The sequence below is a fragment of the Boleophthalmus pectinirostris genome, unplaced genomic scaffold (genome assembly GCF_026225935.1).
Source record: "Boleophthalmus pectinirostris isolate CB_2022bp ecotype Guang Dong unplaced genomic scaffold, ASM2622593v1 HiC_scaffold_21, whole genome shotgun sequence".
Classification (NCBI taxonomy): Eukaryota; Metazoa; Chordata; class Actinopteri; order Gobiiformes; family Gobiidae; genus Boleophthalmus; species Boleophthalmus pectinirostris.
The window spans coordinates 32,733,544-32,747,377 of NW_026571175.1; the positions used below are offsets into that span (position 1 = coordinate 32,733,544).

Consider the following 13,834-nt stretch of genomic DNA (forward strand, 5'->3'; position numbering starts at 1 on the left):
TGGGTCGAAGTCGATTCAAACTCAGCACCTGCCTGTTACTTCCTTCTGCCTGCAGCCTTCAGACGTTTGGCACAGATTTGTTTTCCTTGGCACGGTGCCCCCTCCTGGCACAAGTGCACTGTTCCGCTCCAATCAATTGTGGAACATCTAAACGATAATTAATGAGAAGAGAAATGGAATTAATCATGAATATTGAGACAAGTTCATAAAAGTTTTGTTGTTGTTTTAATTATATTTTTGTTTGGAGAAAAACCTCGGGGTTTGACCTTTTTGTTCAGACAAGACGCCTGATGAAGATGATGCAACTGAGAATAAATAATGTGGATATAGACGCTCTTTTCCCAGGCACGAAACCGGGACTAAACCTGCACTAAACCTGGACTAAACCTGCACTAAACCTGGACTAAACTTGAACTAAACTTGGATTTAAACCTGGACTTTAACCTGGACTTTAACCTGGACTTAAACCTTGGACTGAAACCTTGGACTAAACCTGGAACTGAACCTGGAACTGAACCTGGAACTGAACCTGGAACTGAACCTGGAACTGAACCTGGAACTGAACCTGAGCCTAACCGGGGACTAAACCGGGGACTAAACCAGGGTTTAAACCTGGACTAAACTGGGGACTAAACCTGGACTAAACTGGGGACTAAACCTGGACTAAACCTGGGGACTAAACCTGGACTAAACTGGGGACTAAACCTGGACTAAACTGGGGACTAAACCTGGACTAAACTGGGGACTAAACCAGGGTTTAAACCTGGACTAAACTGGGGACTAAACTGGGGACTAAACCTGGACTAAACCGGGGACTAAACCGGGGACTAAACCAGGGTTTAAACCTGGACTAAACCGGGGACTAAACCGGGGACTAAACCGGGGACTAAACCGGGGACTAAACCTGGGTTTAAACTTGCACTAAACCTGGACTAAACCTGGAACTAAACCTGAACTAGACCTGGAACTAAACCTGAATTAAATCTCAACCTAAACCTGAACTAAATCTGTAATTAAACTCGGAACTTAACCCAGAACTAACCTGTAACTAAACCTGGACTAAACTCGGGAACTGAACTCAAGAACTAAACACGAACTAACCTGTGACTAAACCTGGAGCTAAATCTGGAACTAAAGCTGAACTAAACCTCGAACTAAACCTGGACTAACCCGCCTCTAGAACAGGACCAAACCAAGTCTACTTCAGGACTAAACCAGGACAAGTCCAAATGTAAAACTGTATTTCAGCAAAATTTGTCCCAGTATAAGCAGCTCTTGAGGTCAAAATAAGTCTGCTGTGTAGGCTACTGTCTGCATCTAATTATACATTCAGGATCAGGAAGTGTGAGATTAGCATGCTAGCTGCTGTTAGCATTACTGCAAAGGCAAAACTCTGGTCCACTCTGGTGCTTATAAACTACACGAGGAACAACTTTGGAACACTGCAAACTGTTTAAAATTAACTAGTTCTGTTTTTCATGGTTTAAGATAATTAAAAAAGTACAGAGCCTTTAAAAGGTTCTTTGGCGTTGGCTTTGGTTTGTCTCCATGGAGATGTTAGCACTTTGTCTCAAATGTTCCTCACTGTGGCATTACATTTATTTATTCATCTACAGGCTTAGATGAAAAGACAAATCTGCTCACAGAAACAAATGCATTTATTCCAATTTTATTTTCAAGCTAAACCTGGAACTAAACCTGAACTAAACCTGAGACTAAACCTGAACTAAACCTGAGACTAAACCAGGAACTAAACCTGAACTAAACCTGAGACTAAACTGAACTAAACCTGAACTAAACCTGAGACTAAACCAGGAACTAAACCTGAAACTAAACCTGAACTAAACCAGGAACTAAACCTGAACTAAACCTGAACTAAACCTGAACTAAACCAGAACTAAACCTGAACTAAACCTGAACTAAACCAGGAACTAAACCAGGAACTAAACCTGAACTAGACCTGAGACTAAACCTGAACTAAACCTGAACTAAAACCGAACTAAACTGAAACTGAACTAAACCTGAACCTGAACTAAACCAGGAACTAACTGAACTAGACCTGAGACTAAACAGGAACTAAACCTGAACTAAACTGAACTAACCTGGAACTAAACCTGACTAAACCTGACTAACCTGAGACTAGACTGACTGGGACTAGACCTGGACCTGAACTAGACCTGAACTAGACCTGAGACTAAACCTGAACTAAACCTGAGACGAAACCTGGAACTAAACCGGGACTAGACCTGGGACTAGACCTGGGACTAGACCTGAACTAGACCTGAACTAGACCTGGGACTAAACCTGAACTAGACCTGAGACGAAAACCTGAACTAAACCGGGACTAGACCTGGGACTAGACCTGGGACTAGACTGGACTGGACTAGACTTGGGACTAGACCTGGGACTAGACCTGGGACTAGACCTGGGACTAGACCTGAACTACACCCGGGACTAGATTTGGGACTAGATTTGGGACTAGACTTGGGACTAGACTTTGGGACTAGACTTGGGACTAGACTTGACTAGACCTGAACTACACCGGGACTAGACTTGGGACTAGACTTGGGACTAGACTTGGGACTAGACTTGGGACTAGACCTGGGACTAGACCTGAACTACACCCGGGACTAGACATGGGACTAGACCTGAAATACATCTGGACCTAAACCTGAACTAGGACTGACCTGCAACTAGACCTGGGACTAAACCAGGGACTAAACCATAACTATATCTGGAACTAGACTTGGGACTAGACCTGGGACTAGACTTGGGACTAGACCTGGGACTAGACCTGGACCTAGACCTGGACCTAAACCTGAAACTAACCTTTGATTAAACCTATGACTAAACATGGACCTAAACGTGGATCTAAACCTGGAACTAAATCTAGAACTAAATCTGGAACTAAACCTGAATTAGACTGGAAACTAAACGTGGACTAAACTTTGCACTAAACCTGGAACTAAACTCGGAACTAAACCTGGAATTAAACTTGGAAACATTCTTTATTTAATTTTTAGTTATTTTATTTAATTTGCAATTTAACAAACTTTAACTAAATAAGCGTAGAGCAAGATAAGCAGGTGACAGTCTCTATTCATGTGTTTCAAACTTCCTGAAACATTTTAAAGACGATTCAAAAGACAAATATTTTCTTTTGAATTGCTAATTGCTAGAAAAACCCACCACAGATAACAGAAAAGTTCCGCAGTCCACCTTTAAACGGAGCATATTAAAAACCAAAACAAAACCCCACAGGAAGCTCGCGACACCATGAAAGAAAACGTGGTCGCACTTTTATCATGAACTTTCTGAACTTTCTACTTCAAAAACACAAATTTTACGAGCTTCAAAACAAAGACAGTAGGAAAAAACAGGGACTAAACCTGGGACTAACCTGGGACTAAACCTGGACTAAACCTGAATTAAACCTGAATTAAACCTGAGACTAAAACCTAGACTAAACCTGAACTACACTCGGAACTAAATTTGGAATTAAACTTGAACTAACCTGTGACTAAACCTGGAACTAGACCAGTGCTTCTCAAATAGTGGGGCGCGCCCCCTCCGTCAAGGGGGGCGCGTTTGACCTCGGGGAGCATGCTTTTTTATTTTGATTTTTTTTACTGTCTTAAGGGCCGTTCACACCAACGCGTCAAAAAACGCCTTGACGCCTCTATTTGGAGCCTTTGCATTTGAGTTTAGACGCCCCCGACGCGCATCTTTGACGCCGTGGACGAACGGGACAAAAATACTTGATGCGCGTCCGTTGCCCTGGAAACAAGAGCCCGGTCCCGCTCTTTTCCCGAAACAATGTCAGACCAGACTGAGAGAGTGTTTTATGACATAAAACATCAACGGAGGAGATCGGGTCGACGACTGGGGCGTAATATATATATTATACTCCGCTAATGACACTGGATCAGTCCCGGTCTAGTCCTGGTCTAATACCGGTCTGGTCCTGGTCTAATCACGGTCTAGTCCCGGTCTAGTCCTGGTCTAATCACGGTCTAGTCCCGGTCTGGTCCCGGTCTAGTCCCGGTCTAGTCCTGGTCTAATCACGGTCTAGTCCCGGTCTAGTCCTTGTTTAGTCTCGGTCTAGTCTCGGTCTAGTCCCGGTCTAGTCCTGGTTTGGTCCTGGTCCGGTCCTGGTGTATTCCTCGCGATCGGCTCGGTGATTGTGGTGTATATATTTATTCTCCGCTCATGTTTGTGGTTCTCGTTCTGGTTCTCGGGTTTTTCTTCCTGATAATTACGTCGCTGCGTCACTGGATACTCGTCCCTGATTGATTGACGCGGCGCGTCTGACGCGAAAAGTTCAGCATTTTCAACTTCTTGACGCTGACGCCTTGGATGCGCGTCTTGGCCGCTGACGCCAAAAACGCTGAAGACGCGCTGCGCTGACGCCGAAAACGCGCCGCAAAAACGCAGGACGCTCTAGTCGCGCGTCCACATAGACTTTACATAGAAAGTGGACACTTTGACGCCTTGGTCTGAACGGGCCTTTAGAATAAAGTGCAATTGCACTTCCACTACATTAGGGGCAGTGGCGCTCTCATTGGCAGAGTGTGCGCAGGGAGGATTCGCTCGGTGGTGTAGGAGTTTTGTTTGCACTGAGCATGCGCGCTTTGCACACAGCACAGAGTTTGAGTATGAAGTGTAGACACGAAGTGTAGCAGACCCTCAAGTGACACCATGAAAAAATATTTAACAGGGATGAGAAGACAGGCGGAGAGAGACGGAGATAAAGAGACAAACGAAAATCTCCGAAAGCTAAGACGAGGAAATATGATGAAGCGTATGTAGCGCTTGGCTTCACTGTGACTACGGTGGGAGACGAGGAAAGACCGGTGTGCTTACTGTGTCTAAAAATGTTGGCAGCCGACAGCATGAAGCCCAATAAATTAAGGCGTCACTTAAATACATTACACCCCCAATCACTCTGATAAGCCGCTTGAGATTTTTCAGCGAAAACGTGCCGAATATTGCCGACAATCATCCCGCTTTGTGACTGCTACTTCAGTAAACTAGCGAGCGTTGTTGGCATCATATAAGGTGGCAGTGTTACGCACAGGTGTACTTAGTATCATTTGTCTATAAAATTGTTATCTATAGTCACGCGGGGGGGCGCGAGATGTTTTATTCGTCCTAGGGGGGGCATGACAGAAAATAATTGAGAAGCACTGAACTAGACCGGGAACTAAATGTGGACTATACTCGGCACTAAACTCAGAAAAACTCTGAACTAAATTCGGAACTAGACCTAAACTAACCTGGAACTAAATCTGGAACTAAACCTGAATTAGACCCGGAACTAAATGTGGACCAAACTTGACACTAAACCAGGAACTACACTCAGAACTAAACCTGGACTAAACCTGAATTTGACCGGGAACTAAATGTGGACCAAATTTGACACTAAACCAGGAACTAAACTCAGAACTAAACCTGGACTAAACCTGAATTTGACCGGGAACTAAATGTGCACTAAACTGTGCCAAGTCGGAACTAAACTCAGAACAAAACTCGGAACTAACCTGGAACTATATCTGGAACTATATCTGGAACTAAATTTAGAACTAAACCTGAACCTAAACCTGGAAATAACTTGGAAATAAATCTGGGATTAAACTGGGAACTAAACTGAACTAGAGTTGGGACTAAACTCATAACTAAACCTGGACTAAACCTGAATTAGACCGGGAACTAAATGTGGACTAAACCCTGTACTAAATTCGGAACTAAACCTAAACTAACCTGGAACTAAATCTGGAACTAAACCTGGACTCAACCTGAATTAGACCTGGAACTAAATGTGGACTAAAGTTGGCACTAAACCTGGAACTAAACTCGGAAAGATTCTTTCTTTCTGTAATTTTTAATTATTTTATTTAATTTGCAGTTTAAAAAACTTTAACTAAATAAGCGTAGAGTAGATAAGCAGGTGACAGTCTCTTTTCATGTGTTTCAAACTTCCTGAAACATTTTAAAGACGATTCAAAAGACAATTCAAACTTGGATAACATTTTCTTTTGAATTGCTAATTGCTCTGGTCACGGTGTTAGAAAAACCCACCACAGATAACAGAAAAGTTCCGCAGTCCACCTTTAAACGGAGCATATTAAAAACCAAAACAAAACCCCACAGGAAGCTCGCGACACCATGAAAGAAAACGTGGTCGCACTTTTATCATGAACTTTCTGAACTTTCTACTTCAAAAACACAAATTTTACGAGCTTCAAAACAAAGACAGTAGGAAAAAACAGGGACTAAACCTGGGACTAACCTGGGACTAAACCTGGACTAAACCTGGAACTAAACCTGAATTAAACCTGAATTAAACCTGGGACTAAACCTGAACTACACTCGGAACTAAACCTGGAAATAAACTCGGAACTAAATTTGGAATTAAACTTGAACTAACCTGTGACTAAACCTGGAACTAGACCGGGAACTAAATGTGGACTATACTCGGCACTAAACTCAGAACTAAACTCTGAACTAAATTCGGAACTAGACCTAAACTAACCTGGAACTAAATCTGGAACTAAACCTGAATTAGACCTGGAACTAAATGTGGACCAAACTTGACACTAAACCAGGAACTAAACTCAGAACTAAACCTGGACTAAACCTGAATTTGACCGGGAACTAAATGTGCACTAAACTGTGCCGAGTCGGAACTAAACTCAGAACAAAACTCGGAACTAACCTGGAACTATATCTGGAACTAAATTTAGAACTAAACCTGAACCTAAACCTGGAAATAACCTGGAACTAAATCTGGGATTAAACTGGGAACTAAACTGAACTAGAGTTGGGACTAAACTCGTAACTAAACCTGGACTCAACCTGAATTAGACCGGGAACTAAATGTGGACTAAACTCGGAACTAAACCTAAACTAACCTGGAACTAAATCTGGAACTAAACGTGGACTAAAGTTGGCACTAAACCTGGAACTAAACTCGGAAAGATTCTTTCTTTCTGTAATTTTTAATTATTTTATTTAATTTGCAGTTTAAAAAACTTTAACTAAATAAGCGTAGAGTAGATAAGCAGGTGACAGTCTCTATTCATGTGTTTCAAACTTCCTGAAACATTTTAAAGACGATTCAAAAGACAATTCAAACTTGGATAACATTTTCTTTTGAATTGCTAATTGCTCTGGTCACGGTGTTAGAAAAACCCACCACAGATAACAGAAAAGTTCCGCAGTCCACCTTTAAACGGAGCATATTAAAAACCAAAACAAAACCCCACAGGAAGCTCGCGACACCATGAAAGAAAACGTGGTCGCACTTTTATCATGAACTTTCTGAACTTTCTACTTCAAAAACACAAATTTTACGAGCTTCAAAACAAAGACAGTAGGAAAAAACATGGACTAAACCTGGGACTAAACCTGAATTAAACCTGGGACTAAACCTAGACTAAACCTGAACTACACTCGGAACTAAACCTGGAAATAAACTCGGAACTAAATTTGGAATTAAACTTGAACTAACCTGTGACTAAACCTGGAACTAGACCGGGAACTAAATGTGGACTAAACTCGGCACTAAACTCAGAACTAAACTCTGAACTAAATTCGGAACTAGACCTAAACTAACCTGGAACTAAACCTGGACTAAACCTGAATTTGACCGGGAACTAAATGTGGACCAAACTTGACACTAAACCAGGAACTACACTCAGAACTAAACCTGGACTAAACCTGAATTTGACCGGGAACTAAATGTGCACTAAACTGTGCCGAGTCGGAACTAAACTCAGAACAAAACTCGGAACTAACCTGGAACTATATCTGGAACTAAACTTAGAACTAAACCTGAACCTAAACCTGGAAATAACCTGGAACTAAATCTGGGATTAAACTGGGAACTAAACTGAACTAGAGTTGGGACTAAACTCGGAACTAAACCTGGACTAAACCTGAATTAGACCGGGAACTAAATGTGGACTAAACCCTGTACTAAACTCGGAACTAAACCTAAATTAACCTGGAACTAAATCTGGAACTAAACGTGGACTAAAGTTGGCACTAAACCTGGAACTAAACTCGGAAAGATTCTTTCTTTCTGTAGTTTTTAATTATTTTATTTAATTTGCAGTTTAAAAAACTTTAAATAAGCGTAGCGTAGATAAGCAGGTGACAGTCTCTTTTCATGTGTTTCAAACTTCCTGAAACATTTTAAAGACGATTCAAAAGACAATTCAAACTTGGATAACATTTTCTTTTGAATTGCTAATTGCTCTGGTCACGGTGTTAGAAAAACCCACCACAGATAACAGAAAAGTTCCGCAGTCCACCTTTAAACGGAGCATATTAAAAACCAAAACAAAACCCCACAGGAAGCTCGCGACACCATGAAAGAAAACGTGGTCGCACTTTTATCATGAACTTTCTGAACTTTCTACTTCAAAAACACAAATTTTACGAGCGTCAAAACAAAGACAGTAGGAAAAAAAAAAAAAAACGTGAATGAGGTAAAAGGATGAATGAACTTGTGCTGATTTCTTGAATGGATTTATTGAAACAGCGTGGTGCCTTTGTGATGCTCTGAATACATGACAGCCCCTCTGAAGTGCGCATTGTGAGCGGGGCAGGTCGCGTAGTGGGTGTGTCCTGACCATTCACACAGTCCCTGAACGCACCGTATAAAAAAGCGCACCTGTGGGATCGCTTCATTCATCACGTTGACTGCCGGAGTTGGCGGAACATTGCCTCGAGTCGCCATGGAGAATTTTTTGGTTCTGCTCGTGATCCTGCTGGGGAGGCTGGGGAGTTGCACGGTTCACAACGACGCCACCGAGGCGCTGGACCGGCCCGCGGTGGTCGCCCAGGGCCAGGCCAGAGACGAGCCCGTTCAGGAGGACTCCAACCAGGCCAGGAACGGCGGGAGAAGGGGCTCGGAGAATAACGCGCGGAGCGGTGAGTGTCTGTGTTCTGCTCTGGGGTGTGGGTTTGTTATGTAAGGCTCAGTAATGTGGTCAATATGTGGGTAAAAAAGGAATAAAATTTGCAAAATAAAACACTTGGATTTGGTTTAGATCTGGATCTGGTGTAGTAAAGTTTATTTGATGAGCTGTTTCATTAGGGATGATGTAATTTATGCACAAAAAATCCAAAAAGAATCTTAAACAGTAATAAGAAAAAAAGAAAAGAAAAATGTTCCAATACCAATATTCAATACTAATATACATATTTCAATAATATGTTAAATAGTGTTAATAAAAATAAAATTAAAAAAAATACACAAATTTAGAATTAGATTTTGAATTCATGTTAAGCTGTTCCAAAAAAAAAAAAAAAAAAGTTTTAATACCCAAACTTGGATTTAGATTTTAAATTTGTGTTAATTTGTAAAAAATTAAAAAAAATTAAATAAAATAATAATAAATTCCAATACCCACAGATTTTGATTTTGAAATTCTTGTTAATTTGAAAAAATAAAAATAAAATAAAATAGTGCCAACACTCAAACTTGGTTTTAGATCTTGAATTCATGTTAATTTGTAAACAGTCGTAATAATAATGAATAAGTTCCAATACCCCAAATTAGATTTAGATTTCAAATTCATGTTCATTTATATGAAAAACAAAAGAAAGTAGCTTTAAGTCATGTTTGAAATTGTTCTGATGTTGCATTTCATAAACAAGTTACATGTTTGTTGATGTGCTTTGTGCTATTAACAGATTTCCCAGTTATCCAGTCTTTTTATTTTATGATTTATGACTTTATTTATAAATAGAGATTTAACAAGTGTAATTATTTCACTGTTATTCTTGGGAGGTCGGTGCGTGCATTATTTGTGATCTCCTGTAAGAAAAGAAAACGGCACCTTTACTCACTCCAGTGAGCCTAAAGGCAACTAAAATGAAGTAATCAAGCTTTCATCTTGTTCCATTCCTTTGTCAGGATCATCAAATACTGCTTATCGACTGCTTTTATTTAAAGATGACTTGTGGTTTTGAAAAAAAGTTCTACTATTCTGGTACTAAGTTTGTGGCTTGCACAGACCTTCAGTGAAGTTCTAGTTATATTTGTATAAAAACTATAAATGGTCATGGCCTTTATGCCTAACCGAATAATTTTTGCTTATTCTTTAATAATGAGTTATGATGCATTATTAAGTTGTGTATCTTCCAGCGTTCCAACATGTTTTATATTTATTGTTGATCTAATCAGGGCTAGAGATTGTCAGTTACAATCCTCCAGGGTAAATGTGTTATTATTGTTTTCTTAAGAGTTAAGTAATAAAATACTGTCAAGATTAGGCTCCAGGCTTTAACTTCCACAAATGGCTGTGCCATTTATTTTGAATTTGATTTTGAATTCACAATGTTTGATTTTGATTTTAAATTCTCATGTATATCTGTCTTGCAGGTCCGGACCAGAGCCAGGTGGGCTGCAGAGAGCTCAGGTCCACCAAGTACATCTCGGACGGGCAGTGCACCAGCGTGAACCCCATAAAGGAGCTGGTGTGTGCGGGCGAGTGTCTGCCCTCTCACCTGCTGCCCAACTGGATCGGCGGCGCCAGTAACTCGGGTCGGTACTGGAGTCGGCGCGACACGGTGGAGTGGCGCTGCGTGATCGACCGCACGCGCACACAGCGCATCCGCCTGCAGTGTGAGGACGGATCCTCCAGGACCTACAAGATCACCGTGGTCACGTCGTGTAAATGCAAACGCTACAGCCGCCAACAGAACGACTCCGCCCACAGAGACCCCGCCCACACAGACAACAGGAGGAGGAGCCACAAAAAGACTGCGCTGCCCGAGGAACAGACTGCATGAGGGGTACAGGGGGGACAGGGGGTTGGAGGAGTACAGAGGAGTAGAGGGGAGCACATCGGGATACAGAGGTGTGGAGGAGTGGAGGAGGGTACAGAGGGGTACAGAACCCCCTGGACCCTCCTCAGAGGAATAGAGGGGGGTACAGGGGAGAACAGGGGGGTAGAGAGGGGTACATCGGGCTATAGAGGGATACAGAAGAGTTGGCGAGGGTACAGAGGGGTACAAGGGGGTACAGAAGGGGTACAGAGGGGTACAGAGGGGTACAGAGGGTTAGAGGGGTTTAAGAGGACCACCTGAGGAAGTAGAGAAGTTGCACAATGTGCTGAGATCGGGAAGGAAGTATCTTTTTCACTGGTGTACAAATGTATCATATCTGTTTGGTTTATTTTTGTTTGGTACAAGCACAATTCACTCATCGATTCAGTCACTGAACCGTGAAACTTCAGCTGGACTCCAGTGCATTTGTACAAACTCACTGTGCTCTGACCTGTTTGTGTTACACAGACTTAACCTGTTATTGTTCTCATTTTTATCTCCTTGGGTCCAAACGATGAGTTGGGATCCACTGAGGTTCACTAAGCTCATGTCACTGTCAAGAACAAAGTATGAAATGTAAAAACTCGGGCGTGAAATGCTCTGTGCTTCATTCATGCCCTCGATATTCTTACAGATGCTCAAGAACATTTTTATATTTTGTCATTTTCTGTTTTTTATAACCATTTCAAAAGAGCTTATAAGGAGTAGACAAAAGTGGATTTATTTTTATAGTCCAGATATTTTCACACAAAGTTTACAAAGTGATTTCACTGAAACAGCTTTCATCATAAATGTACAAAAGCCTATAATATATTCAGTACAATAACCTAGACTGTACGTGTGTGGAACAATTGTAAATAACTTTTCCAGTTTTATTGTCATATTATCTTTGCTTGTCTTTGATAATGTTATAGAGTCATAGATATTTACTATTATGCACTATGTATTCTTATTGTATGTTTCCAAATGTGAATGTTAGCTTTGTGAGGCACAACGCTCCTCACTATACTTATTGTAAATGTACACATTATATGGGCTAAGATGTGGGTTTGAATAGAATCTAATTTATTTTTGTATAAGACACTTTTGAAGTTTTGGTCTTTTTGATACATATTTGTTGTCATTGTCTGAAATAAAATAGTTGAATGAACATTGTTTGGGAGGCGGTGTTTGGACATAAAGCTGCAGGCACAGCAGACAGTCTTACAGCAAACAGGAACTAGAGGACAACAGCGGCATTAGTCAGTGATGAGCCTCTCCTTTCAGCCCCACTGTACTTTGTGTGATTGTGAAGGGGAGACCTGTGGCTCGGGGCTAATGGGCCTGTGCCAGCTGTGGCTACATGTTAAGACGCTGCATTGTCTCATGTATCCGCTGATTCTGTGTCTGTAAAAGCTCAGGCTCAGAGCTCAGGCACGCACTCAATAGAATCACCTGCGCTGTGTTAAAGCAGGTAAAAGCTCTGAGCTCTTTGTCACTGATCCTCAGAGCTGCATCATAACAACCTGCTGGAATGTGGCCGCTCCAGAGAGGGGCTCTGTAGTACTCTGTAGTACTCTGTAGTACTCTGTAGTACTCTGTAGTACACTGTGGTACTCTGTAGTACTCTGTAGTACTCTGTAGTACTCTGTAGTACTCTGTAGTACTCTGTAGTACTCTGTAGTACTCTGTACTCTGTAGTACTCTGTAGTACTCTGTAGTACTCTGTGGTACTCTGTAGTCCGGTGTACTCTGTAGTACTCTGTAGTACTCTGTAGTACTCTGTAGTACTCTGTAGTACTCTGTAGTCCTCTGTAGTCGTACTCTGTAGTACTCTGTAGTACTCTGTAGTACTCTGTAGTCCTCTGTAGTACCTCTGTCGTACTCTGTAGTACTCTGTAGTACTCTGTAGTACTCTGTAGTACTCTGTAGTACTCTGTAGTCTAGTGGGAACACTGTCAGCACATTGTTGTCTGCTTGCAGTTTAAAGACTTGAGTCTTAATGAGACTTCAGCAGTGACAGCGGCTGATGACGCTTCACCTTGTCTGTGTTGTGTTTTCATCACTCCAGGACTGAGTCATGTTTGAACAACTTTTGGTGCTCGTCATCAGGACTGGACATTGTGCCAGGCCCAGCCTGGTCCAATGAAGACTACATCAGTGTAGTAACAATATCATTTCATGAGCTCAGTCTCCTTTGGTGTGTAGTCGAGCCAGACCCCAAAGGGCCTTTTGAATTTAGAATCTATTATTTCTGCTCTTATTCTAATTATTTATACTGTGTATATTACTGCTCAATAATCCAACACAGTTATGCTCAGTTAATTAGTTCAGAGTAAAAATCACACCAGTCGCCTCCAGCTGGAGCCTTTACATTTGCATTATGGAAATATAACAACAATATTATTGTAGATCCATGATTGAAGGCAGATACTTGAAACTCAGGTGAAGCACAGCAAATTTCAACAAGTTTTTTTTCTTTTTTTTCTCTGATGCCTGTGACAGCGCGAGAGCCCTGTGGGAACGTTGGACAAATCTGTGACTGCCACAGACTTTACATGTAAACCCAGTGTATCTGACACTGTGCACTGAACACACAGGAGACATTTCCTCTGTAACCTTCAGCCTGTCTGCACCACAGCTCTGTGCTGTCTCCTTTACCTTTGTCTTATGTAGTAGTACAGTAGAGTGTAGAGGGTCACAAGTGCACCACTACAGTGTCTCTAATGTTATGTTGTATTATTACATCCTCAGTTACACTTGTAATGTGAGCGGGCTCCTTCAGGGGCAGAGGACTGCTGGAGTTGTTGACTTTACCTGAGCTGTAGCTTCGGCTCTTTGAAGTGTGTCCAACAGCACTGGAATTACAGCACTTTTATAAAGACTTGTCCTGCCATTTCCATGTTCAGTGTTCAGACCTAAACCCTGTTCGTACCAAGCCTTACGTTTTCACTTAAGGAGCACTGCATCAGCTCAGTGACAGATAGGCATGGCCTCTCCAAAGTCATGCATGTAA

At 41.7% G+C, this 13,834-nt stretch overlaps 1 protein-coding gene across 1 annotated transcript; it reads left to right on the forward strand.

Annotated features, from left to right (window-relative positions):
- The first annotated feature begins 8,741 nt into the window (after positions 1-8,741).
- On the forward strand, positions 8,742-10,803 carry sostdc1b (sclerostin domain containing 1b). Its single transcript, XM_020925898.1, has 2 exons — positions 8,742-8,937; positions 10,394-10,803. The coding sequence occupies exons 1-2, from the start codon at positions 8,742-8,744 to the stop codon at positions 10,801-10,803; spliced, it is 606 nt and encodes a 201-aa protein (XP_020781557.1).
- Positions 10,804-13,834: the final 3,031 nt, after the last annotated feature.

Excerpts from the sequence above, each read along its gene's own strand:
- sostdc1b (XM_020925898.1), top strand. The coding sequence starts at position 8,742 with ATGGAGAATTTTTTGGTTCTGCTCGTGATCCTGCTGGGGAGGCTGGGG. Across the intron at positions 8,938-10,393 it reads GGAGAATAACGCGCGGAGCG|GTCCGGACCAGAGCCAGGTG; the intron begins GTGAGTGTCTGT and ends TCTGTCTTGCAG.